The sequence below is a fragment of the Miniopterus schreibersii genome (assembly GCF_964146895.1).
Source record: "Miniopterus schreibersii genome assembly, chromosome: 5".
In the NCBI taxonomy this organism is placed as follows: domain Eukaryota; kingdom Metazoa; phylum Chordata; class Mammalia; order Chiroptera; family Miniopteridae; genus Miniopterus; species Miniopterus schreibersii.
Genome location: NC_138106.1, coordinates 47,503,532 through 47,530,674, shown reverse-complemented (window position 1 = coordinate 47,530,674; position 27,143 = coordinate 47,503,532). Strand labels below are relative to the sequence as shown.

Sequence of the window (27,143 nt, the reverse complement as noted above, 5' to 3'; positions counted from 1 at the left end):
GTTATGTCCACTTTCCTACCTCTTTCCTCTTGCCTTTACTGCTCCCAGGCAAAAAGCAAGGTCTGAATCTGAATCAGAAATGTTTCTTATTCACATTTGCGAGGAGGACAGAAGAGAGGCTTGCGGAAGGGGGTCCCCAGAGTTGAGCATGCTAAGAACAGGGAAGAAGAGAGCCAGCAAGGTCCATGTGATGCTGTGTCAGCTCCCAGTAACAAAAAGGGAGTTAGATCCCAGGACCAGAAACTCGTACTTTGGGAACATGACTATTTTTATACTGTTTGTATTTTTAAGATTTATTCCCCTTTTGTTCTTTCTCACTATTTGGTAAAGTTCATTTTAAAAACGTCCACAAGGTTAAGTGGCACCAAAGAAAGCAGTTATATTTTTGTGCTCAGATATACCTGTGAGGCCTGGGTGAGGGGTGAAAGCAGAATTCCAGGTGAGCGAATCTGGAGGCATTACCCTTCCCTCCAGGAAGCCTCCCTTCCAGAACTCTCTTCTGCTAAAACACGGAGGGCTCCAGGTCTGGTTTTAATAAGTGACAGCAGTTCCTTTACAGTAATGCACTGTAAATGACTGACAAAAGCTTGACCCTCTCAGAGTGGGGTTCAGGGAAGGGGTGTTACAGTTTACAGAGAATTTAGTTCAATCGAATTGGTGTGTGGGGGAAAACATTCTGGAAGGAGATGGGTCTTTTGGTGCTTGTCTCCCCAGTAGCTGCTCCCTTTCCTTCCTGGCACCATTTGTTACCACCTGTGTGAAAATCAGCCTGAAGCCATACGCTGCCTACTAATATTAAGGTGACTGTGAATTTCTTAAAATGTACCTGTGAAAAAAATTAAATAAAAGGTGTCATCAGTTTGAGAGAGGAGTGTAAGCTGGCACATATAGCAAGTTATCTGAAACCACAAATTCAGGATATCTAAGTGAAAAGCCTTTGGTCCTTATCTACTGATGAAATCAAGTGCTAATACTCAACTTTAGACATAATACCTGCTGGGCTATGACTAAGCTCCTGTTCAGATACCTGGTTTCAATCAAAAGAGAACTTCCAGTTATTTATATTGACAGTATAATTTCCAACATTAAAGTTCACCAAATGCACAATGCCACATCTCGCCAAGAGTAGCTTCAGCTCAGGGCCTTCTACCTCTAATTTTCAACCCAACAAAGGGGGAACCAAACTCCAAAGTTACCTGAGAATCACCCCCTATCCCACACGGCTCTTCCACAATCTAATAATCTTGAAGACAACATGAAAAAAGATTATACTTCTCTCAATACAAACTGTTCCACATGAATACTGAAAGCACAACTCTTCTTTATACTCTTGTGAAAGACATGTCTCAAAGTGGGTTTCTAAAAAAAGAATTCCCATTTCCAAAAAGAAAACTATTGTGTAAATATAAAGCACTACAAATCTTAGGTTGAGGCTGCAACCATAGCATTTGAGAAATCTTGTCCTTGCATTATCAATGGAGAACAGACAGCCTACTCTGAAGAAGTTGGGGCATGGGAACCTATTCACAGGGACAGAAGGCTTGACTTCTTCGTAGAAAAGAACCTCTCAAATGGACTCTTAGTTTATTGTTTGTTGTAAAATAGAAACTATTTTTGCCAAGTTGCATTGTCACAGCCATGAAGAAGAAACAACTGCAACCAATCTGAAGTGGCCCTGAATTACACTGGAATGGTAATTTAAGAAAAATAAGAATATGTAACAGTTACATTTATATAAATCTAAATATTAAACATTACATTAGGAACAGAATAAAACTTTGACATTCTATCACATAACACTGCTTTAGTTGGTATCAGCTACCATTCTATTGGGCAGTGTTTAATATCATCTTGTTTCAGGCGTTGTATTACTTTTCATGCATTGTCTCATTTCATTTTCACATTTCCACAAGGTAGGTATTATTATCCCCTTTTTATTGATGAAGAAATGAAGGCACACAAAAGCTGAGTTAATGCCAGAAGTCACATAGTTAGTAAACAACCCAGGTCTGACGGAAGTCCAGACTTTTCATAAACAGCATATAAACTAAAGATATCTCAAGGCTTTATAACAAGTTTGCAAAAGACCAAGTTGTTACAGTGAAAACGTTCAGAAAGCCACAGGAAAATAAACCATCATTCCAAAAATAAACTTAAGTTGTATGAGTAAAATATAAAGAATTGCCTTAGGCCAATGATATTCAACCGGTGTGTCACAGCAGGTACACTAGTGTGCCATGATAATTTTTAAAACATGCAGTACCTGACTATTTAGTCAGGGGCACTGACCTCCTTTCCCTTAGATCGTCAAAAAAAAATGACAACAGCCAACAGAACAATAACCATCCAGTGTTAAGCCTATTTTTTTGTCAGATAAGCAAAAAGTGTATTTTCTGGTGTGCTGCAGAATTGTAGTAATTATTTTATGTGCGCCATGACGTGAAAAGGGTTGAAAAGAGCTGTCTTAGGCTAAGGCTAGAAACAGTATATTTATTATTATTGTTCTCATTAATATTTTTTAAGGAATTGAAAACATTTTGAAATAAGTTTTAGAAATTTTCACCAGAATTTGGTAAGATTATGATCAAATGTTCACTGAGTCCCCACTAGGTGCCATGTACTGTTAGGTATTGGGATACAGAAATCTATAAGAAAGTTCTCATTCTCAAAAAATTAAGTGATGATGGTGGATACAAGTATAGTGTCAAACCATACTACACTGTAGAAAATATAATAAAGAGTAAAGTGTAGGGTATTACAAGACAAGTGAAGAATGATCTCTAATCTAGCCAGCAGGTGGTAGGAGATTTACTGGAGGAAGAGTAGTGAACAGTTGCCAGCTGCAGGGGGTGGGCTGCTCATTCCAGGCAGAGCGCAAGACCTGGGCACCGACCACAGGCAGGAAGGAGTGCATGTTAGGTACATGGGAGGACCCACAAGAAGGTGAGGGTTGCTGAAGTGTGGAGTGGGAGGCAGGAAATGGTCACAGGTAAGGCTGGGGAGGTAGGCAGGGCCCAAATCATGAAATTTAAACCAATGGAGTGTTTTAAGAAGGGAAGTGACATGCTCAGAATTATCCTTTAACTAAATCCCTCAAGGGCTTTGTGAAGCATGGACTTGGAGACACAGAGCCATGGGTTTAACTCCTGGCTATAAAGCTTATTAGCTATGTGAACTTTAGCAAGATATAAAACCTTCTAAGTCTCAGTCTTGCCAACTGTAAAATGAGAAGTAAATGAGATAATGAATGTAAAGCACTCGAACATAGTAAATGTTCAATAAATGGCAGCACTTATTATAATTATTATTATTAGCCTAGAAGTTCAGAGACCCATACGGGAGTCCAGATGAGGCATACTGAGACCTTGAATAGGGATAAGAAAACAGGACAATCTGAGATTTAGGAAACAGAATTGACAAAATTTGATAACCAGCAGATTACAGGAGTGTGGGTAACTGAGAAGGAGGCACCAAGGATGAGCTCTAGGTCTAGGAAGGGTGACTGAATGGCTGGTGACTGGTGGTGCCCCCAACTACTGTCGTATTTGGGAGGCAGAACAAGTTTGGGAGTCTGAGTCACACTGAGGAGGAGGTGTGCATTCAGGAATGGGTACCCAGAAAGTCAATAGTTGAGTGTGGAGTGTGGGGTGCAGGTGTGGCTTGGAGTTAGAGAAGCAGGTGTCCTAAGCATCTCATACCACTAGAAGGGAAATAATCACCTACAAAGGGTGTGTTCAGTCAGAAGAGCAATGAGCTAGGTCAGGGAACACACACAATTTAGGGGCGAGGAGAGAAAGAAAAGCCCCAAAGAAAGGAAAGAACCACAGAGGACAAGAAAAGCTAGGAAAGGCTCTTTATAATGAAAGCTAAAGTAGCAGGATCTCACAGAGGAGTCATCAGTGGGGCCCAATGTAGTTCAGAAGTCCAGTGAGTTCCACATGTCCTCGGAATTTAGAAGAAACTGCTAATTTTAGACCAGAGGGTAATTTTAGTAGGACATGAGGACAGAAGCCAGACTATTGGGTTAAGGTATAAATGGGGAGTGCGTAGTAAAAAGAGTCTACCATAAACTTTGTAAACATTTATGAAGAGGAATTATATAGCTATAAGGGAGGAATGTCGGGTCAAAAGTTAGGTTAAAAATTATTTTTAGGATGAGCACTCTGAGCATTTTGTCAGCTGAGAAAGAAAAGGTAGATGACAAAGGGTGATGATGTGGAAGAAAGAATCACTGAAAGAACAAGGTCTTTGAGGAAATAAGATATTAAAAAAAATATATATGTTTTTATTGATTTGAGAGAGAGGAGAAAGGGAGAGAGAAATAGAAACAGCAATGATGAGAGCCACTGATTGGCTGCCTCCTGCACACCCCCTACTGAGGAGGCAGCCGACAATCTGGGCATGTGCCCTGACGGAACTGAACCGCGACTTCCTGGTTTGCAGGTTGAAGCTCAACCACTGAGCCATGCCGCTCAGGCAAGAAGGAATTTTCAAGCATCTACTGTGTCAGGGGCACCTGCCAACAAACCATCAGAAGAGCATGACACGGATGCTAGTCTGCAGAATGCCTTCCCCAAGAGGAGCGCAGAGGGGCTGACTGCGAGTCCTGAACCCAAGCCAGTGCCTGCTCACCTCTCTTCCCACTGCCCAACACGGTGTCTGGCACCCACCTGCTAGGCATTGAATAATGTTCTTGGTATGAATGAATAAATATTCTTGTCAGAAACTTTATTTCCAGGGGAAGAGATTTTATGGAGAGATATGAGAATATATTCTAAGACAAATAAAGGGAATGTATTATAATATAATGAAATATTAACTATAATAGTAGTATTTGTGCTGAGAAAACATGCATCTACAAGCCTTCTAGGCGGCTGAAGGTTAAGAGAGTTGGGGAGAATGGTGGCACAGGTTTCAATATGTGGAGGAGGCCTGCAGTGGTTCCAGAAGTCTCTCCGTATCTCCCAAACAGCAAGCTTATGCTTAAAATTCATTTAACCACTTAAGAAGGAACAATTTTTTTTCATCTCAAAATTGTAGACAAAGAATTTAAAAGGAAATGTATATGAGATTATACATCAGCTATAACCCATTCACCATAAAATCAAATCAGTCAGACAGGTTCTGGCTCAGAATGGTCTGGGTCCAAGGAAGGTTCCACCATTTTACTGGCTGTGTCACCTGGGCCAGGTCGCTTCACCTTCTCTGGGAAAGCAGATCATGTGATAGATGAGTCCCCAAGTCCCTTTCGAATCAATTGCTCAAAGGTTCTAAAGCAGTGATTCTTAACCTTCTGGGATCACATAATCCTCTGAGAATCTAATGAAAGCTATGAATTCTACCCATCCAGCCCCCAAATAAACACAGAAACATGCATATAAAATTCTGCAAATCATTTGAGAAATCCCTGACTATAGATTTTCTTCCTACTGGGAAAACAGCTAAGGTGCAACTCTTGATAATGAAGATGCTTTGTGTTCCTTTAAAGTAATGGGTCCAGGCCATAGTGACCCCTGAAAGACCCACGGCGGACAGTTTGCTGTGTGTCCACCTAACTGTAAGTTTCCTCATGTCTGAATTCCCCAGTGCCAAGCGTGGTGCCCTGAATATATTAAGAACCCACTTAATTTGTGAATCAGGGCCATAATGGTTTGAGGACTTGAGTTTCCAGACCTTTGGTGCTTCTGAATGAGTACCAACTGCAAATCATCCCTTTGAGAATCAAGCCTGAATGCATAGCAATCACTATGGGCTTACTGTACAGGGTCTGTCAACTTTCCAAAATTGATTTCCATTTAACTAAAGGGGTTTAGCCAGACTAGAAATTATGCCTCGGTTCCATAGCAGACTTTGATGACCCCCTCCTTCCCCCCCCAAAGAAAACACACTGTATCTGCTTTTAGCAGAAATTCCTTACATTTGTATAACCCTTTATACTTATAGGTTTCCAATCCCTCTCTCGTATATTAAATATTCATCTGGGGGATAGGCAATATACACAGTACTCCCATTTTAAAGGTAAGAAAAGAGAATATAACACTTCAGCTTTCTATAGCACCAGACATTTTTATAAATATGCTAGTGTTTCTCTGTGAGCTTTGTAACAAGAAGGTAGGATAGGCCTACTTAAATCGACAGTGCAAAATAGCTGTGACATTTAATAAAATGTTCAGTGATAACATCTAAATAGTACTTATGATTTTAGAAACTGAAACCCAGACCAATTTAAGCAATTTTATACATGATAATTAAAGTTTAGTTTTTTTCAATATTCAAAAAGAATCAAATCAGCCTATTACTTATGACTTTAAAAAACAAAAGCAGAATCCACTATACATAGTAAGGGGGATAATTCTATACTTACCTATTGCACAATGTAAAATCTAGAGGGAAAAAAAGGGAGGGAAAGAAAATTAGCAAAGATCAATAATATTACAGTTGCATTTCATATAAACTAGCCTCTCAGTAAGAAAAGAGCAGTGTCTGGCAGCAATATTGAATTTGGAAAAAAAAACATTCCATTTTTAAACTTGGATAGGGGCTATTTAACAAAATGTAAATTCTTGTTCAGTTTTTTTTTTTTGGTTCAGTTTTTGTTTATTTATCTATGGAAGATTTCCTAATAAATCTCACCCAGAAGTCTATTAGATGACAAGGACCTCTTTTATAATATATAAACATATAAGAGCAGTATGTATCCCCATGTCTCACATTCTACAGAACTGTCATAGATTAAAGAACACGGGGTCAGAAAAGCCTTTGTTGGCTCCTTTTTCCTGGCACGCCCTTCAACACAAACATTCACTCTACAAAGCTCTGCCCTTTGTTCCTATCTTGTTTCATTTCATGACCTCATTATTGGGATGTTCCAGGTCTAATCTCTAACTACATCTCTTTGAGCTCCAGGCCCACATTCCAAACTGCCTTTGAAATCTCCATCCAGCTCCACCAGCAGCAGTTCAAACATGGTATGCCTCAATAATAAGCACATACCTCCTAGTCTCTCAGGTTCAACCATTCTTTCCTTCTCACCCCCAAGTCCAACTGATTTCCAAGTCCTCCCAATACTTCCAGCATCTGTCTTTCCTGTTTTTTTGTTTTTTTAATTTCAGTGCCAGGGATGAGACTGCTATCTCTTCATCTCAACAGCCATCCAATGAGCCAATTCGGTTCTTCTAAATCCCTTCCAATTAATCCTACATATGCCATTGCTTTAACCCTGGTGGTGGTGGTAAAGAAATAATTTGAAGCCACCTACAAGACTGATTTAATGACCAAAGCTTTTCTAAATGATAAGACTTATCAGCTATTATAGTGTATTTTAGAATTACATTTCTCTAGTAGTCTTTGCGTTGTTTGATCCTCACAATTACCCAGCTAGCAGGCAGGACAGATATCTCTACATGCAGATGAGAAAACCAAGGCTCAGAGAGGCCCCACAAGTTGCCCAAGGTAGTGAGTGAGGTCTAGGATCAAGAACTTAGGTTTTATTTCTACTCTACTGATTTTTCTATCATAGTATTTCATTGTACATTAGTTTTATTATCTACAAAGGCCACAATTTGAAAAGACTTAGCTTATCTAAAATGTGCTTGATAAGACTGCTCAAAAACAATTACACAGTCCCCCCTTATCCATGGTTTCAATTACTCATGGTCAACTGCAGTCTTAAAGTATTAAAAGGAAAATTCCAGAAGTAATTCATAAGTTTTAAATTGTGCACTGTTCAGAGCAGTGTGATGAAATCTCTCACTGTCCCACTTGGTTTTGCCCAGGCCATGAGTCATTCCTTTGTCTGGCATCTCCACACTGTAGTATACGTTATCTGCCATTAATCACTTAGTAGCCATCTGGGCTATCAGATCAACTATTGTGGTATTGAAGTGCTTGGATTCAAGTAACCCTTACTTTACTTAATAATGGTTCCAAAGCATAAGAGTAGTGATGTTGGGAATTCAAATACACCAAAGAGAAGCCATAAAGTGCTTCCTTTATATGAAAAGGCATGTAAGTACAGGAAAAAACAGACTATATAGGGTTTGGTACTAACTTCAGTTTCAGGCATCTACTAGGGATCATTACCTGTGGATAGGCCGGGGACTACAGTATTTCACTAAGTTGTTTTTTTGGGAGTAGGGGGGAGCTTAGATTAAAAAATCAGGCTGCACAAATTTGTTGATAACTGATAAGAGAAAAGAATATACTGCAAATCTTATAATCTTTTCCAAAAGAAAACACTGCCAAGAATCTCAAAGTATGAATATTACGAGACAAGCTGAACCTCCTGCTATGAAGTTGAAGAAAATGAATAGATATATGTAGATTATTAAAACAAGGAATGGAAGACATGAATAAAATGCATGCTTGAAAACCTATTCTATCCATGTATACGGCAAGACATCCGGGCTGCTGATTAACAATAGGACATTGCAAGAAAGGATATATAGAGTGCTTAAGGGCTACGGCATTTTCTTTACGTGATGGAACAGTGGATATTAGTCCTATTAGACCCAAACTTCCCTTTTTAATCACATATTTTATAATGCCTCCTTTACTAGTGCAATTCATAGATGATGCAACCTAACTACACAAAAGTTTTCAAAAAAAATGTTCTAACTGATACGTAAAGAAGAAATAAAAAAAGAAATTTATTTTAAAAAATATGTATTTCAGGCTCTGGCCAGTTTTGCCCAGTGGTTATAGCATCTGGCAGTGCACTAAAGGGTTGCTGGCTTGATTCCTAGTCAAGGGCATGTATGTACCTGGGTTGCAGGATCGATCCCCACCCTGGCCGGGGTGCGTAAGGGAGGCAACCAATACATGTGTCTCTCTCCCATTGATCTCTCTCTCCCCCCTCCAACCTCCCTCCCTCCCTCCCATTCTCTTTAAAAATCAATGGAAAAAAATATCCTCGGGTGAGGATTAACCAAAAATAAGAATAAAAGAATATATGTATATATGTATTTCAGTATATACATATTTGGGGACAACATATGACATAATGAAGCAGTCAGATGTATATACCAACTTACAATAAATATGTGTGAATTTAAAAAGAAGAATATCAGAAACCACTTTGCAAAAGTATAAGAAAACATCCCTGGTTGGGTAGCTCAGCTGGCTGGAGTGCTGTCCCTATATGCCAAAGTTGCAGGTTTGATCCCGTCAGGGCACATATCACCCAATGGATGCATGGATAAGTGGAACAACAAATCAATGTTTCTCTCTCTCTCTCTCCCCTTCCCCTTCCTCTCTCTCTCCAATCAATAAATAAAGTTATTTTATTTTTTTAAAGGTGATTTTTTTTTTTAAAATATATCTTTATTGATTTCAGAGAGAGGAAAGGAGAGGGAGAGAGATAGAAACATCACTGATGAGAGAGTCATTGGTCGGCTGCAGCCCGCAACCTGGGCATGTGCCCTGACCGGGAATCGAACCCTGATCGCTTGGATCCTAGGTAGTCGCTCAACTGCTGAGCCACGCCCGGTCAGGCAATAAAGTTTTTTTAAAAGGAGAAATAATAATGAAAATAGGGAAGTAATCGTAAGTGGAATAACATGTCCCAAGGTAAAGCAGAGAAAGTCAAAGCAGAGAAAATGAGGAAGTACAATATTACTGCAAATCAGCTAGGTCTTATTTATTTTGTAAGTATGGTATCAAAATAATCCCCTATGTTATTCACAGGATGGGGTAAGAAGCAACTATCACTGAAAACATCCTTCTGCCTTGAAATCCTGCTGAGACATACAAATCTGTCTTTTGTTTGTAAAAAGACGTTGGAGACCATTTTCTTTGATTGGTTTCAGAAGGAACAGAAGATGGATTAGGAAAAAAATAGTAACATAAGAGGCAATAAAAGCAGTTTGTAATAGATTGGGGATAGCTTTAGAATAAATCATAAAAAGTACAGTGACAGCGATTCCCCCAAAAGGCAGTAATAGGGAATATTATTAAGATAGTCCATATTAAAGAAATCCAGTAAGAGTCCTGCATGTCATGTCTCCACCAACTTAATAACTAAAGTCTGAACAGGAACCTCCAATCTCCTGTTACATATTTTCAATGTTTCATTGCTTTTGCAATAACAACACTATTGCACTGAAATCCTTTTCAACTAAATGTGCAAGCTGGAAATGCTATAATACCTACCGAACAGAATGTGCCGAATGAACAAATTACTCAATTACTTTGAAATGATATCTTTATTTCACTCAGGTTCCCTCTTCATACCAACTCTGTTAGGCAGAATTCTAACAATAATTCCCCCCCAAACTCCTGTTCCTTGGTTATGCAATTAAACACTAATCTAGGTACGGCAGTATAGGGATTTTGCAAATGTAATTGAAGTCCCAAGTCAACTGATTTCAAGTTATGGAGATTATATGGGTAGGCCTGACTCCACCATGTGATCCCTTTGAAAGCAGAGTTTTCTCCAGCTGGTGGCAGGAGGGGAAGTCAAAGATATTCAGAGAACAAGGATTCTGTGAGCCATTGCTGGCTTCCAAGATGGAAGCGGCCACATGGAAAGACTAGAATGCAGCCTCTAGGAGCTAGGAGTGACCTCTAGCTGACAGCCAGCAAGGAAATGGGGACTTCAGACTTATGACCACAAGGGACAGGATTCTGCCAATAAGCTAAATGAACTGAGAAGCAGATTCTTCCCAAAGACACCAGAGTCAGCCTGGCTGACACCTTGATTTACGTTTTATAAGACCCAGGGCAGAGAACCCAGCCTTCTGATTTACAGAACCATGAGCTAATAATAAATGAGTGTTGTTTTAAGTTGCTAAGTTTGCGGTATTTTGTTATGCAGCAATAGAAAGCTAAAACAACCATCTTCTAAATTAATAAGCTTTTTGTTTAATTTCTCGTGAAGATGTTTTAGTATGAACAGTACTATAAAACTATCAATTTATATTTGCAGAGGGGTTAGCCTAGGGGGAATATACTAAGTCAGGGGGATGCAGAACAAATCTTCACTGAGTCAGGCTTAGACATTGTAGGACATCTAGTCAGCAGCACCCCTATCCTTTGTGGAAATCAAAACACCCACAATTTTTCAATGTGCACTCTGGGGTTGGGACTGCTCTTGCTGAGATCCACTAAGAATCAATGAACTGAAATAAGCATATTTCATTTGAAAAAACTTCGACTTGCCATATTCAAATTCTCTTTTGAAATTGTGTAGTTAACAGCTCTCTCCTCTTGAAACCTTACATTTCACCTATTGGCAATAAGCTCATTTTAGATTTGAAATTTAACCTCAATGTTTAATGCCATTTTCCACAACAGGTTACTAAGGAACATTTTTTCTTTTTTCTTTTTTTTACACTAAGGAAATAATTTTTTGTAAGCTACTAACGAATTTGTTCAGTTTCTTTTTTTTTAAAGACTTCATTTTTTTTAGAGTAGTCTTACTAGGTTTACAGCAAAACTAAGAGGAAGGTATAGAGATTCCCATATGCTTTCTGCCCCCACAGATGTATAGCCTCCCTATTACCAACATCCGCCACCAGAGTAGTGCATTTATCACAACTGATGAACCTACAATGACACATCATTATCACCAAAGTCAATAGTTCATATTAGGGTTTAATCTTGGTGGTGTACATTCTATGGGTTTGGACAAATGTATAATGACACGTGTCTACCATTATATTATCATACAAAATAGTTTCAGTACCCTAAAAATCCTCTTGTGCTCCACATATAATCCTTCAATTTCATTTTTAACCCAAGGTAAAACAACAACTAAGCCCAAAAAAGTTTAGCAAGTAGAAACCAAAGTAGCTTTAGAGACCTCAGATATAGTTCATGGATTTAATGTGATTTGGCTACAGCGAGTTCCAATCTCTTTCCATTCAAAATTCCAGATTCTTGGGAGAAACAAAATCTGACCAGCCAAGTTTGGGCCCAGTAAGCACCCCTGGATCAGCAAGCTATGGCCTCAGAGGCAGAGTCAGGGAGTAGAGGTTCAGCTGCTATAGGTCCAGCAATGAGAAGCAGAAAAACCTCCAGAGAAGATAAAATCTCCTGAGCTGGAGAGCTCCACAGGGCATGCCTCCTACACTCATGTTCCTGTGGGGAGGTCTAGAACTATTTTGAGTTATGTTTACCAGTATTTGGTTAGTTTTGAAAATTATCATACTATATGCATACATGATTCCATTTTTGCTTAAAACTTACCTATACAATAACATGTAGTCTTGAAAGATAGACACCCAAATATTAACAGTGGTTATCTCTAGGTGTGAACTTATGACCAATTAGCATTTTTTCTTTTTTATTATTTTAAATTTATTGATTTTAGAGAGAGGGGATGGGAGAGAGAGAAACATCGACTGGTCGTTCCACCCATTCATGCATCATTGGTTGATTCTTGTATGTGCCCTGACCAGGGATCAAACCCACAACCTTGGTGTACAGGATGACACTCTTAATTAACTGAGCTACCTTGCCAGGGCCTGATGTGCATTTTCTTCTTTATGCCTATCTAGGTTTTTATCTAAAATGAATATATAGCACTTATGATTAGAAGGAAACACCTTTTCCCTCTCCTCTGGTTTCTGGGTTTTTCCCCTGAATATTTAAATTTGGGAAGAATAAATGTAGAGTGCTCAACTCAGCTGCACCCTAGGGTTTCCCTCATCAAAGAACCCCAAGCTCTCTGGTTTCCTCCATGCCACCCAGGCCACTGCTGCCTGGGGCAGGGTGGGTGGTGAGTCTAATTCTGGGGTTCAGTTAGCTAACCTGTTTGACTTGCACACAAACACACTGCCTTGAGCTAGGCCTTTATCACTAATAAAGGTGATTTTTAAGATTCTTTTGCAACTCCTTTGAACTATCTCTCAATTTCTAGAATGTAAGTAAGAAAAAGAGGGCTATTGGACTCTAGTCCAAACTTGTTTCCAAAGTCCTTTTATATCCATTTTTTTTAAAGGAGGAAATAAGCGAAATTTCCTTAATCACCATGACTTTCTGTCACTTAATTTTACCTTTCTTGCTATATTCAGCTCTATAACTTATTAATTCATTATCTGCTTAATTTTATATGCTGATAGTGAAACACTGAAGCCTTACAGAACTTAAAAGTGGGAAAAAACTTAAGGTCATCTAATCCAGCATATTCATCGCAGATAATGAATGGAGGCTCAGAGAGCTTAAGATCAAGTGGCAAAGCCAAATTTTTGTACCAAAATTTCTTATCTCCAGTGTTTTACATATACTGACAGCTCTTAAGTACAATTCAATTTATACTTCTAAAGCATTTCTGTCAGCTTTCCTGTGATAATCATTAAGCCATCAACTAATTCCATCAACATGTGTCTCCTAAATTCCTTTGGCATGATAAACTGCAAACCCTGAGAGTTTCTTTGGCTTCTGCTCTGAAATTGACTTTATCTTAAGCTGTGACAGGGCTGTCCAGCTTTTCTTGTATACTTGGTCATGGGGGGCTAGTTTGTCCTTTAGTAAGTTTAAGTCAGTCTTACAGGCAACCTGTTGGATTTTTAAAATAAAAATTGGATTTTATTTTGAAACTGGTAACCACTACTATACCTTTTTATTTTGATAAAATGAGTCTATTTGCATAGACATTAGAAACAACGTATTTGTGCTATACTCAATCATTTGATAGTTTTATTGTTATTTCTCCCATCTTTTTCTTTTTCTAATTTAGCAGGATTTTTATAGCAAATGTAAAATTCTGTACTTCACTTTAAATCAAAAGATAACCTAAACTGCCTATTTTCTTCCTTTTTCAATCTCAACCATTATTTTCCTCATCATTTTGTGTTTCTTGTTATATTTTATTATGTATTGTATCCACTGTATTTTTTCTTTTAAGATTCACAAAGTAATATAAATACACACTAAAGTATATAGCGCAGTCCTGGCTGGGCAGGCCAGTTGGTTAGAGCATCATCCAGATACACCGAGGTTGCGGGTTCAATACCCAGTCAGGGCACATACAAGAATCAACCAATGAATTCATCAATAAGTGGAACAACAAACTGATGTTTCTCTCTCTAAAATCAATCAATAAAAATAAAATAAAAATAAAGTATATAGAGTAAAAAGCAGAACTTCCCTTTTATTCCCCCCAAATACCACACCCCTCAAAGGTGGTAACACTAGCAGCAGTTTGATATGTACCTTCTGTACTTTTTCCAATGTCTGTGATTTGCTTTTCTCTATTGATTTTTCTAATATGAAAACATAAGCATAATTTGATAATTATTTTTGTCTTATGAATTAAGAAGTTATAAACTCTGGAGTGACATAAAATTTTCATTGTTAGGTTGGTCTTACTTTGCTTACTTATTACCCTCCTTCCCGCTTCATCCTACCCTGGTAAAGCTGAAATATCTCATGAAATTCCCTGTGGGCACCTTGCAATATGTACCATGGCCTAAAGCTGTACTGTCCGGTGCAGTAGCCACTAGCCACATGTGCCTATTTAAGTTAAAAATAAATAAAATTTAAAAGTTTTTCTATCCCACCAGCCACATTTCAAGGGCTCAAATGCTACTGTAATAGAACAGATTTGGAATGTTACCACTGCAGAAAGTTCCATTTGGACAGTGGTAGTCTAAAGACTTGGTTAATTTTATCTCTTTATTATATAACAGTTAAATATCCTTTGATAAGGTTCTTTCAAAGTTCCATTACTTTTTGTGGGTGTTTTCAAAATGTCTCCATCTGTAGGAAATTGCATGGTCTGTTACCCGAAACCTAATGCTTTCTCCTGACTTCTTAATGGATTTTTTTATTTTTCAAAATCCAAGGATCCAAATTGTTTTACTATTACATTTTAAGATCTTCTCTTTTCTGCTGGAAATCACTTATCTTTATTTTAAGTTTAAAAATTTAACAAACAGGGGTCTAGAAAGGGAAGAGATTTTTTTTCTTCAGAAACAGCTCCTACGTGTAACTCCACAAGATCTCAATAACCACAGTGAAATGGTCTTTCAGTTCAGAAAGTTTCCTACAATTTTCCCTGATTACTTCTGGTATCCTTACTTTTTGACAGACTGCATACCGTCAATCTGTTTTGTAGACACATTGGTTATACTGCATTACTCTTAGTCCGTTGAGTTGCAGTACTTTTCCATATAATTTTTCTGTTGTTCAGATAATCATTCACATATAATATCTCTGATGCGCTTGGCACTATTTTGTGATGTTCTCGTTTACATTTCAGTGGTAAACTCTGAAATTTCCAGTAGCTTCAGCTCTGTAATCTACTTTATCTGAGACTGTAACCAGGAACTCCTGCTTTTCTTGAATCTCCTGTTATCTCTCTGCACTAAGCCTCCCTTCCTGCCCTGACTGCCACCAATATTTTTAGTTCTTTTTTAATTTCAGCACATTCCTTTCTACAGCCACTATCTTACCTCTTTGAATACCACACAATTTGCTTCCGTGTACTTGAGTCAGCAAGAGTGAGGCCTGTGTGGGTGGGTTCCTGTTTCCCACAGGCTCCCCTTTCCCTTCTAATGTTGCGACATTTATTAATTACACCCAAGTTCTATTTTCCCTCTGGTTTGCATGTTGTTTCTGAAGCTGGTTTGTGTAGGTTTGTTATCATTACTGTCTGTGTTATATCTCCACTAGGACTTGCTCTGCTGGCTTTTCAGAAGTCTCTCTTAGAGATCTGCTTTCTCAAAACAAGTCTTCAGAATAAAAGTAGTTTAAAATGCTCATATAGCTTATGTTTCAAAAGGTCCTTCTTAAAATTACTATTATTGGGAAATCAGCATTCTTCAGGAAGAGGAAAAATATTACAGATGATGGTTATGACCACAGATGAGTTCACAAAAGCAAACTTAAGACATAATGTGCCTGAAGTATGTTACTGTATTACCACCACAGAACCCAACCATATAGGATCTCTGTGAGGAAAATAATCCAGTGTTAGAGAAAAAAGACATTACAACTGGCAGGAAGACAACATGGGAGCCCTCTTTTTATTAAGGACACTTCAAGTTCTTAAGATTCTGCTACATTTAAGAGAAATATCCAAAATCAGTTTCCTGAATGTTTCATTAAAAGATCTGAAGAGAGTTGTGAGGTGAGGAATGAAAAGTTACACCGGAATACAGAGAGGGGGCTGAGAAAATGCTAGTGGGGGAGGAGGAGTTAGAAAACATAACAGCTCTGGAGAAGTTCATTCTAGATCCAGAGTGGCTACATCAACGAAAAGGTCACAAGTAAGACTGGCTCCCCACCTTTTCTTTTTATAGATTTAAGGGGGTTCCAAGCAATAGATCAGGAAGAGGTTGAGGAAGAAAGGGAGTTCTAGTGGTTCATTAAATAGTCCAAGATGGACAGTGGTAGGTAAATGAAATATAGAGTGACGTACAGATGTTGAAGATGGGCTCTATCAGTTTCAAGAATTAATGTCTTTGCAGAGCCATCCTTAACCCACTGGAATCCTCACTGTCAATCACAGGGGCACATCCATTCATAAGTATTTGAAAGTGTCTGCTACAATTACAGTCTTATGTTTATTAAACATATTCAGAAGTCCAAATTCTCTCAAAAATAATTTTAAACTGACATAGCATCAATCTACTAATTTCTAATCTTTCATTCAACTCTAACAAAGCTGTAAACATAAGAACTTGTGCTTACCCCTGAATATCATGAATCCAAAAAAAAGAATGAAGTAAAAAGAAAACTTATCCACAGCTCATTATAGATGAATTTTTTTAAAATCGAGGTATAATTCACATACCATAAAATTTACCCATTTAAAGTTTACAATTCAGTGGGTTTTTACATGTTCACCAGGTTGTACAACCGTCACCACTATCCAATTCAAGAATATTTTCATCACCTTAGAAAGAAATCCTGTACCCATTAGCAGTCACTCCCCAAGCCCCTAGCAACCAACAATCTACTTTCTGTCTCTATGGATTTGCCTATTCTGGACATTTTATATAAATGGAATCACACAATGTAGCTTTTTGTGTCTGGCTTCTTTCTTTCACATAGCATGTTTTCAAGATTCATCCAAGTTATAACATGTACCAGTAATTCATTCATTTTACGGTATGGAGATACCTCATTTTGTTTATCCATGATGGAATCTTTAAATATATTTTTGCTATCTATGTTAATTAGATCTCAGAATTACTCAATACTCAATGCAACACACACTGTATTTGTTCACACACTGATCTCTTGGCCCAGATTATCAGTATTTTACTGTCAATTTATAAATCATCTCATATATTATCATCTTCCTTGTATTGTGTCTAAGTACTTTTAAATACTTCTTGGGCTTTCCACCTAACACCCCCTTTTCTAGAAATTGACCTCCTTTCCAACTTCTATATAATTAATGTGACCTTGCTCCTGTATACACATGATTGGTCCAGGAATGAGATCCTGATTCAAGCTGGATAAATTAGGCCCTTCACCGGGAATGTGGAATTGGTAGTAAGATTCTGTTTCCAACTAGCCGCTCTCTTGATTGCAGGAACTGCAATCTCAGGAGCTTTTCTGTTACCATTGTCTGCCATGTAGACTAAGAAACAAAAAAAATAGTCTGTAAGAAGACAAAAAAGAATCAGAGACAGAGAGAACAGCAGCGATGAGAGACTGAGCCAAAACTCCTGGATTCCCTATGGTGTTCCAGTCCCTGACTGTAGGCCATTCCCAAGTCCCAGTGGCATCCCTGCCCTTGGATTTCATGGAACATTCTATACCTTATAATAAATCTCCCTCATTGTATAAGTTAGTTAAGGAGCTTTCTGTGATTTCCAGCCAAGGGTCCTTCATAATCACCTTGCCAATAAGATTTTAAACTTTTCATTAGCAAAGGTTCAAACTCCACAGCACCTATTATAGCGACTCAAACACATACTTATTTAAATTATCACCTGTGGAATAATTTGGAAAGTTTTCTATAAAAAATACCCAAGATATTCTTAGATGAATATGAACAAAAAAATTAGGATTTGTATCCATTTTATAAAGAGCTATATTATTGCAACACCAAATCAATATATCTTTCCACTCATTTTGCAAAAAAATAATGTAATTTCCTCAGAAACAAAATTGTCTTTTTGTATTACACCACTACATGCCCATTTGCATTTGCTTGGTAAATGTTTCAAAATCTTTTAAACGGCAAAGTGCTATATTTTCCTAAGACTTGAAGTTTCTTGAGAACAAATAATTTCTATTTTTTCCCCAAGCAAACTCCCCCAGAACCTACTAAATAACATTCAGCATAGTGACATGAGTAGCTGATCTCCCTGCATTCATTTTCTCCTCCTGTAAACAAGCTATATAGTCAAGTACTAACAGTTCCCATAAGGATAACTTATCTTTAAACAATACTGTGCACATATAATTATTGTACAATTTAAGTTGGGCGGGCAATATAACACTCCTCAAGTGACAACTCAGGAAGTGTAGTTTCAGTAAGCCTCCTCGCTTGCCCCAGGCTAAGGAGTATCCTACAGTCACTGCTAATTCTCTGCATATTTCTGGGAGTCTTCACTTCATTATGCAGAGTTCTTTTCCTAAAAATCAAACCCAGGGTTTACCACCTATTTGATTCTCAGTGGGAATAAGAGAGGTAAAACCAAAAATCCAAGTTATTTTCTTAAATCCCTATTAAAAATTCTAGATAGCCCTGGGCTAATCCTTCAATATCTAAGATTTGGTACTTGAGTGGATTTTGTATCACACGAATGTCACCATCTTTTCTAAGATATAGTTAAAATTTTAAAATAATACTTCCAATATTATAAAATCTTACAGAAATAGAATCCCCTTTAAATTATTGAAGTATTCCAACATTTTTTTTTAATCCTCACCTGAAGATGTTTTTATTGACTTTAAAGAAAGAGAAAGGGAAAGGGAGGGAAAGAAACATCATACACATCCCAACCGGGGATGGAACCTGCAACCTAAGTATATGCCCAGACCGGGAATCAAATCTGTGACTTTTCAGTGTACAGGTTGACACTCCAACCAATTGAGCCACACTGGCCAGGGTAAAGTATTCCAAGTTCTTAATGTATTAAGCACTGGGGCAGTTTCTGATGGTCTTGATCCCAAACTTGCTTCTCTATAGCTTGAGAGAACTGAATTGGGCAAAGCTCTGTGAGACAAAGTACTACTCACTACTGCCCCCTTGCAAAAAAATTCAAGACTCTAAATTAAAAAAATGGTCCATACAAGGATTTGCTGGTTTCCTCAGACTCAAACTATTAAAGCAGGAAGGGGCTTTGGAAATCTACTTTAACCTAATTATTTTACAAATGAGAAAACGAGATGAATAAGAGATAAATGACTTGCCCAAATTCATAAAGTTGGTAAAACCAGCATACTTAGAATAAGGGTACTCAGACTCCAGTTGGAAGCTTATTTCATTATACCATCTACCAAAAATGTGTAAGTATAGACAGTATTGAAATCTCTCTGCTTCCTGAGAGAAAAGAACAAAAACTACAATTTTCTGCTTCCAAAAGAGAGGGTGAGAGGTTGAGGCATCACATCTCATTTCATGGAAGTAAATGTTGTTTTCTTCATGTATGATATCCTTCTGAATATCATACTGGGCTTACCCTGGAGGCTAAGTGAAATGAAATTAAATACCAGATCTCTTCAATCTGAAGGTTTTTCACCATAATAAACTATGGCAGCTATTGCCTTTGTGTGCCCAAAGCTATCCCCATTTTCCCTTTTCCTAGACCTGTCTAATCACTGGCAAGAGTGATTGGTATAAATAAGACCAATCAGATCCTTCCCAAGCCCTATGACACAGATGCTGAGAAAAATAAACTCCCTCCCTGTTTCCTACCATGTGGAGAAGGCAGTCTGCAGAAGGAGAGTCTAAGACCAACATTTAACAAGAAATAGAAATAAGCAGAGATGAGAGACGGAAAGGGTGTGGCAATGTCAAATCCTGGGTTCTCATTCCTGAGCTGGTTCCTTTGATTTTGTAAGTTAAACCTGTATCTTTATCAACCACAGAAACCAGTAAACTCTTTTTTGGCTTAAAACAGTTTAAACTGTGTTTCTGTCACTTGCAGCTCAAAAATCCTAACATGTACTGACCCCAGAAGACAGGACTAGAGATATATTACCCTTAATACAGGAAAATTAATAAGCTTTTATTTTTACTTATTTATTTTTAAGCTTATTTTTTAAAATGTTTTTACTGATTTTAGAGAGAGAGGAAGGGTGAGGGATAGGGAAACATCGGTGTGAGAGAGGAACATTGATTGGTTGCCTCCCATATGCACCCATAATGGGGACTGAACTCAAAACCTGGGTATGTGCCCTGACCAGGAATCAAACTGGTGACCCTTCAGTGCAAGGGATAATGCTCCAACCGAGCCACACCAGACAGGGCAATAAGCTTTTATTTAAAATTTTTCTTTTTTAAATTTGGATGCCTTTTGACAGGTTCTGCCATTTCTTACATCTACCAGTCTTGATACCCTACACCCAACAATTTCCTGTTTTCATTATATGCTTGGCCCCTGAAAGTATCTGAGTTTGTTACTACTTCCCTAGGATGTCTCTACAATTTTTAAAAATCCGAATATGAGCTTGTTTCATTTGATTTCCAATAGAAATAGAATGTAAAACATATTCCAGGTAATACCAGTTAAATGAGACTGTACTTTATCTAGAACATCAAAAGATGGTCTAGGTTATCACCATTATAGTACACTATAAGGCAAGTTTTCAAAATTTAAGCAAATCCAACAGATATTGTTACTTCAATATAATTTAGTAGCATGTTTTTTATTTTATAAAAATAGAAATCAATAGTAACAACAACAAATCTCAGGACTTACCTCCAATAAGGCTCCAGTTTGGAAGAATTTCAAAGGCTTTTCAATGGCATAATAAAGGCTATGATAGCTACCCTTAGCCAAGTATGCTCTGACCAGACCAACTGCTATAACAAGCCACCTAAGAAAAAGAGAAAAAAAGAGCAATCAGGGGGGGGGAAAAAGGTAAGTAGGATTTAAGGTACTTGTAATAGGAAGATGTGGTAACAACAGATTGCCAAAGGTGACTTCAAGAATCAGTGTCCTAGATTTATCAACTATAGCTCTCCAACGCCAATGCACAGAAATGTTGCACTATACCAAGAGTGCTCTGCAAAAGCACAGTGGCACCTCACCCATCTGGAACTTGGCTTTTTGGCAACCTTGCCTGTTGAGAACAAGGCCAAAATGAAGGGAATAATCTAAATTGGTCCCTGAGCAGCTAAAGTAAGTGCCAGAGTCTAAGACAGGAGGGAAAAAAAAGTGCTAAAGGAAAAATTTAAATGGCTTGTGCAGTTAAAAGGTCTGTAATAATAATAGGGTAGAGAGATGTTTTAAGCCATTTTTACAAGTATCTCACTGGAACATACCCATACCTTAAAATCTATCCTTTTTAAATTGCAAATGAAATAAGAATAGATTTTTTTAAAGAATAAGATTTTTTAAGTTGAACTTTCCAAAATCAATTCAGTAAAGAATCCAGATCAATACAAAAAGCAAAACAGGAAAGCACTTAGGCGTATGTAACTGTAACTGTAAACATTACATTTCTGTTCTACTGTCCTCCAAAATTAAATTTCTCAGGCCTGCAAATTTTTTCATTTAAGTTCCTTAATAAAATGAACGGACCTTTATTAAGGTATGTCTCCTTGAAGGCAGTAATAGATTTACCTATATGTATAATCTAAACTATGTAATGGAGTGTTATATGTTATTTCTACAAAATGTCATACAAAAACATCAAATAGTTTGTAAAAGAAAAAATGAACTCCTTAATGGTGTAACTGGTCCAGCATGAGCAGCCTAGAAAAAGAGCTTACTTGACTCTCAACAGTCCCAATTTCTCATCCTAGATATCACTTCTTACCCTCCACCCCCTTCTCTATATTTACTGCCCAGGAGTATTGACTTCTTTTCTTCCCCAATGTACTTTAAAATCCCTCTCCAGGTCCAATACTCTCATCAGTGCCCTTTCTATGGCAAGAGTTTTACATTTAAATATAAATACACAGAGTCCTGAATGTTCTTTTAAAATCACTGTGACCATTTATATGACAAAGAAAACTTGCATCTGTAATATTTTGTCATTGGCCTGTGAGTAGAGAGAATAGGCTCCAGATCCAGATCTAACACTAACAAGTTTGATGACCTCAAGCAAGTCAAGCAAGTCACAACTTCTCCGAGCCCAGGTTTCAACACCGGCCATTTCTAAAACTAGCAATAAAGCCTATGACCCTCCCAAGATATATATATATTTCGTATGTGAAAAAAGGAAGATGCTGAAATGTTAATATGACATTAGTATTTGTGTTTAAAAAATGGGTGTGGAAAAGGTGAGAAATGCATACACATTTTTATTTGTATCAGCATCTGAAGGATACACAAAATAAGCTGCCTCCAGGGAGGGGATCTGGGTGGAAGGGAAGGCTGAGAGAAAAGATTTTCACTGTATGCCCTTATATACAGGTTGTCCCAAAAAATGTATATACATATTTTGAATAACTATAAAGGCAGTGTTTTTAAAAATAATTTCATTTTCAATATTGAGCTGTTAAAGTGTGTATACAGGACACCCTGTATATTTTACATTTTGCACCCGCCAATATATTGCCCATTGTAAAAATAAATGAAAATGGATGTTCACTACACAGTTCTTTCAAGTTTCCTGTATGTTTGAAATTTCATAATAAAAAGGTTAAGGAAAATGTTTTACATATGAATCAAATTTTAAAACATATAACAAATAGTCTGATTCTGTGATTCACCTCACCAAAAATCATGGGATCAAAGACTTGGAGGAACCTTGGAGAACCCAACTCTTAGTTTTGCACATGAAAAAACAGAGGCCAAGAGAAATAAAGTAATTTATTCAAGGTCACACATCTAGTTAGTGTCAGCACTAGAACGAAAAACCCGCTGTGACAAGGAATGGACTGCAATGAGGGAGAAACAAGAGGGGGTAAATCCGTTTGGAGGGTCTACTCCGTTCCTCCCCAGGAGCTCTGCCTTCCACCTCCAGTGCCTTCCCCACCCCAATCTATCCTAAAAAAGTCTAAACTCATCTAAAGCACAGCTCTGCTCATGTCACTGGTCAAAAACTTTGAAAGCTTTTCCATTGCCTTTCAATTCTATATGGCTTGGCTCAGCCTGGATTTTGAAAACAGCCGCCTAAATATATGGTCACTCTGCAGCCACAGCTTTCTCCACTCCCCTTAGGGGAAGCAGCTCGCCCTTCGTGACTGGCCGCCTGGGCTCCCCGTGCTGCACGATCGCCCCGCACACCACCTCCCGGACCAGCCCACCCGGCCTCCCCAAGCCCCCAGACCGGCGCCTGGGCAGCCTTCCCCGTGCCCCGTTGGGGCCCGGAACTCCAGTTCGGGGCACACCCGCTGCCTGGGAACTTGCTCGGCCCCCGCCCAAGCGGGAGTCCGGGGCAAGCGCCGGGGCCGTTCCGCGCTCGGATGCCCTCAGCGCCCAGGTGCCGGGTCCCGGGCCGCCCGGGCTGCGCTGTGCTCGGTGGGCCGGGCCCGGCAGCTCCGCCGGCCACAGAACCCCCTCACCGGCCAGGCTCGTTCCCCGCCTCCCCGAGCCCCAGCCTCACCCCGCCGTCATCACCACATTGTAGATGACCAAGTACGCCGTGGCCAAAGGCCCCGTGCCCCTCTTCTTCCGCATGCCGCTGGTTTCGCTGGCCCGGGTCCGGCCCCCGCGACCCCCATCCCCCTTGGTCGCTGCAGTCGCCGTTGCCGCTGCCGCCGCCGCCATGTCAAATGCCCAGAGCTGGCACTCCTAGCGCAAGCTCCACCGCCCGGTCTCAGCACCGCGAGGAGGCGGTGGGAGGGGCGGGGAGGCGGGGCTGAGGCCGAGGGGCGGAGCCAGGGACAGCGCCCACGGCCGCCGCCATCTTGGAGAAGGGCAAAGACGCTCCCTGCGCTCCCGGCCCATCGGTTCGCCTCAATCGCTACCGCCATCTTGGATCAGGGCAATCACCGCCTCTTTCGCGCTCTCCCTCCGGCGCCATCTTGGATCAGGTCCGTGTGGCCTTTGGCCACCCTCGTCAGGCCCCTTGTTTTTTTCATCTGGAAGCTTTGCAGTCTCTGCCTAGTCTCTCTTCTGTAACTTCCGCCTACATGTTGGGTGAAGAAAATGATGCTTTCCTTCTTCTCACCTTGACTTCTTCCAGCAGCCGTATCTTCACCTCTATATAGCGCTGGGGTAACCTGCCGTTTTGGGTCAGGGGAACCGGCTCCCATTTCGCTTCGCATCACATCAGAGGCTGGCAAGGAATAGCGCCTCTGCCAAGTATTCTCTGCCCCTTAAGCGGTAGCCAGGTTGAAGATGTCTCCCCTGCCTTTTGGTTTTAAGTTACTAGTACAGCGGAGAATGTCCGCGAGAAGTGTGCCCCTTTTACTATCCAGTTAAAGTCCCCGGTGTGGCCTAGGATCCGGTGGCCTGCTGAGGGCCTGCAGAGCGTTCGGGCGGCCTCCAGGCCGGAGCCGCGTGGGCTCGCGGGCGCTGGGGGAGAGCGGGGCCGAGGCTGTCGGGGGTCGGCTGAGGGCGCGGTGTGGAGGGAAGCTTCGCGCCTCCAGCGGCCCCAAAGAGATTTCGGCTTACACGGAAAACCTGCCTGCTCGGGGACTCGGGGCGGCTTGTGGAAGCTGCATCAACCAGTTTACCCCATTTTCCATTCACTGCTTTGTCTCAGGGTATTTTTAATTTGTAAAAGTCTCCTATCATCGATTTTCACCTACCCAAACATTCCTTTGAAAAGGAATGACTGCACGTGGTGGTATAAAATATTCATTCATTCCAGCAAGTGTTTATGGAGTGTCTGAGCGGTTGCACTGGGGTCATGGCACTAAATGAGAGTGACAAGTCCTGGGTCTCCCAGAGATTATGTAGAGGGAGCCAGATGAAAATAAATATGTGGCGAATAAATAGGTGGCGAAAAGTGATACCAGGCCTCCCGGGCGTGGCTCAGCCGTTGAGCCTCGACCTGGGATCCAGGCGATGGGGGTTCGATTCCTGGTCAGGGCACATGCCCGGGTTGCTGGCTCCATCAATGACTCTCTCATCATTGATGTTTCTCTCTCTCTCTCTCCCTCTCCTTTCCTCTCTCTGAAATCAATAAAGATATATGTATTTTTTTAAAAAAGTGATATCAGGAGCAATAATCCAAGCCGTAGTGATAGTGGTTTGGGCCAGAGTGGTAGCGATTGAGGTGATGAAAACGGAATTGAATTCTGGACATATTTTAGAAGTAGAGATGATAAGATTTGTGAATATTTTAGATGTGGAGTGTGAAGTAGAAGACATTGTGAGCAACTTGGAAGAACTGAGTTGCAGAAGAAAAGATTTTGAAGAAAGAAATCAGGAAATTTGCTTTTTACGTGTTGATTTTGAAATCTTTATTAGGTATCCAAGTGGAGAGGTTGCATAGACAATTAGATTTAGACACTGAGGTTCAGGGAGGAAGTGTGGACTAGAGAGAGAAATTTGAGAGTCATCAGGGCGATGACGGTATTTAGAACCTTAAGACATCTAGAGATTGAGACACAGGAACTAAATGATTGATTGTTGGGATCTCATGCTTTAAGGTCCCACAGATTGTGTAGAGATCCTGTTGCCTTCTTTCCTGACTTCTTTAAAGAGCAAGAGGGTGTGCTCAAATTGCAGACAGTGAACAGTGTGTGTGGGGGGGGGGGGTGCAAAAGAAATGAAGAATTGAGTCATTTTGCAGAGCAAATAAAAGCTTTTTTGATTCATTTAACTGATTTTTTCCTTTCGATGTAACCTGAGAAAGTAGGAAGCAGGAATACATAAAGCTCTGTCAGTTAGAAATCAACTTAAAACTCATTGTGGCCCTGGCCGGGTGGCTCAGTTGGTTGGAGCATCATCCTGTGCACCAAAAGTTTCTGGCTTGATTCCGTCAGGACACATCCCTAGGTTTTGGGTTTGATTCCCGGTTGGGATGCATGCGGGAGGCAACCAATGTTTCTCTCTCACATGGCTTCCTCTCTTAAAAAAAAAAAGGAATTTAGGAATGAAAAAAAAATCAGTTATAAAAGCGCATCACAATGTTATTTATAATATCAAACTGTTGGAAACAATCTAAATGTCCAGTAGTATGGACAGGTTAAATTATGATAAGGCTTAAAATAGGATACTATTAAGACATTAAAAATGATTTTGCAGAAACTTTCAAATGATTCAGCAAAAAGAAATGTGTGTGTGTGTGTGTGTGTAATAGACAACACAAGCATGAGAGAGAAATTGTGAACAAAGAGCAAATGTGTCAAAATGATGTGATTAAATTAGAAACTAACTATAAAAAGTCTGAGATTTTTACTCTACTTGCAAGCTAACAAGTTAGCCCCCCCCCCCCCCCAACACACACACATTTTTTTTGCAGCAGGAAGAGGTCTAGATTTTGTCCCATGAAACCATAGCTGCAAATTTTTGTTGTCTTCCTTCTGAAGAACAGCTTCGGGGTGTTGTTCTCTCTGATCCAGGCCAAGTGCCAGCTCCTTGTAATGGGGAACCTGGCTTCTCCACCCAAGCCCCTCCATCAGGAAATGCTCTCTTCTTTTGAACACCATCGGAGATGGATGAGCTCAGGTCAGGAATGAATGAGGTGGGTGGTGTGTGGAGTTTCCCAGGAAGGGAAGCAGGGTCCAGCTGGAGCCTTCAGGATGCACTTTGCAATTTTGTCTTTGTGAATGTGTGTGTGTGTGTGTGTATACACGCCTGGGTCGGGATGGCAAAAGCAGCTGCCAGAACAATGTCTTAGGTAGGTTCCCAAGCCCCATACACAGGGTAACATACCAGATGATACTTGCACATGTGGTGAGGTACATTACAGCAGAGAACCCCCGAAATTAGGAAACTAATCTTATCATATGGCTGCTGGTAACTTGCCTATCCTGCCTTCCAGAGAAAGAGAACCTTACCTTCATTCTATAATGTAAGTGAAAGGTTAAGGTCGGTGTGCACAGGCAGACTAAATAGTCATCTCAGATGGGGATATCCATAGGGAAGGGCTACACAGCACTGAGTCAAAGGGTATGGGGTCCATGATGGCAGCAAAATATACTTGGGACAGTGAAACAAGGAAGGGCA

The 27,143-nt window shown here is 39.7% G+C and overlaps 1 protein-coding gene across 1 annotated transcript in view; it reads right to left on the bottom strand.

The window, feature by feature from the left end:
- HACD2 (3-hydroxyacyl-CoA dehydratase 2) overlaps positions 1-23,863 on the bottom strand; it is a 78,781-nt gene extending 54,918 nt beyond the window's left edge. The window contains exons 1-3 of the mRNA XM_081138415.1: positions 23,626-23,863; positions 20,829-20,946; positions 6,365-6,383 (exon numbers count right to left, since the gene is read on the bottom strand). Coding sequence (XP_080994541.1) covers positions 6,365-6,383; positions 20,829-20,946; positions 23,626-23,789 — 301 coding nt within the window. The 5' untranslated portion in view covers positions 23,790-23,863. The remainder of the gene's footprint in view (positions 1-6,364; positions 6,384-20,828; positions 20,947-23,625) is intronic.
- Positions 23,864-27,143: the final 3,280 nt, after the last annotated feature.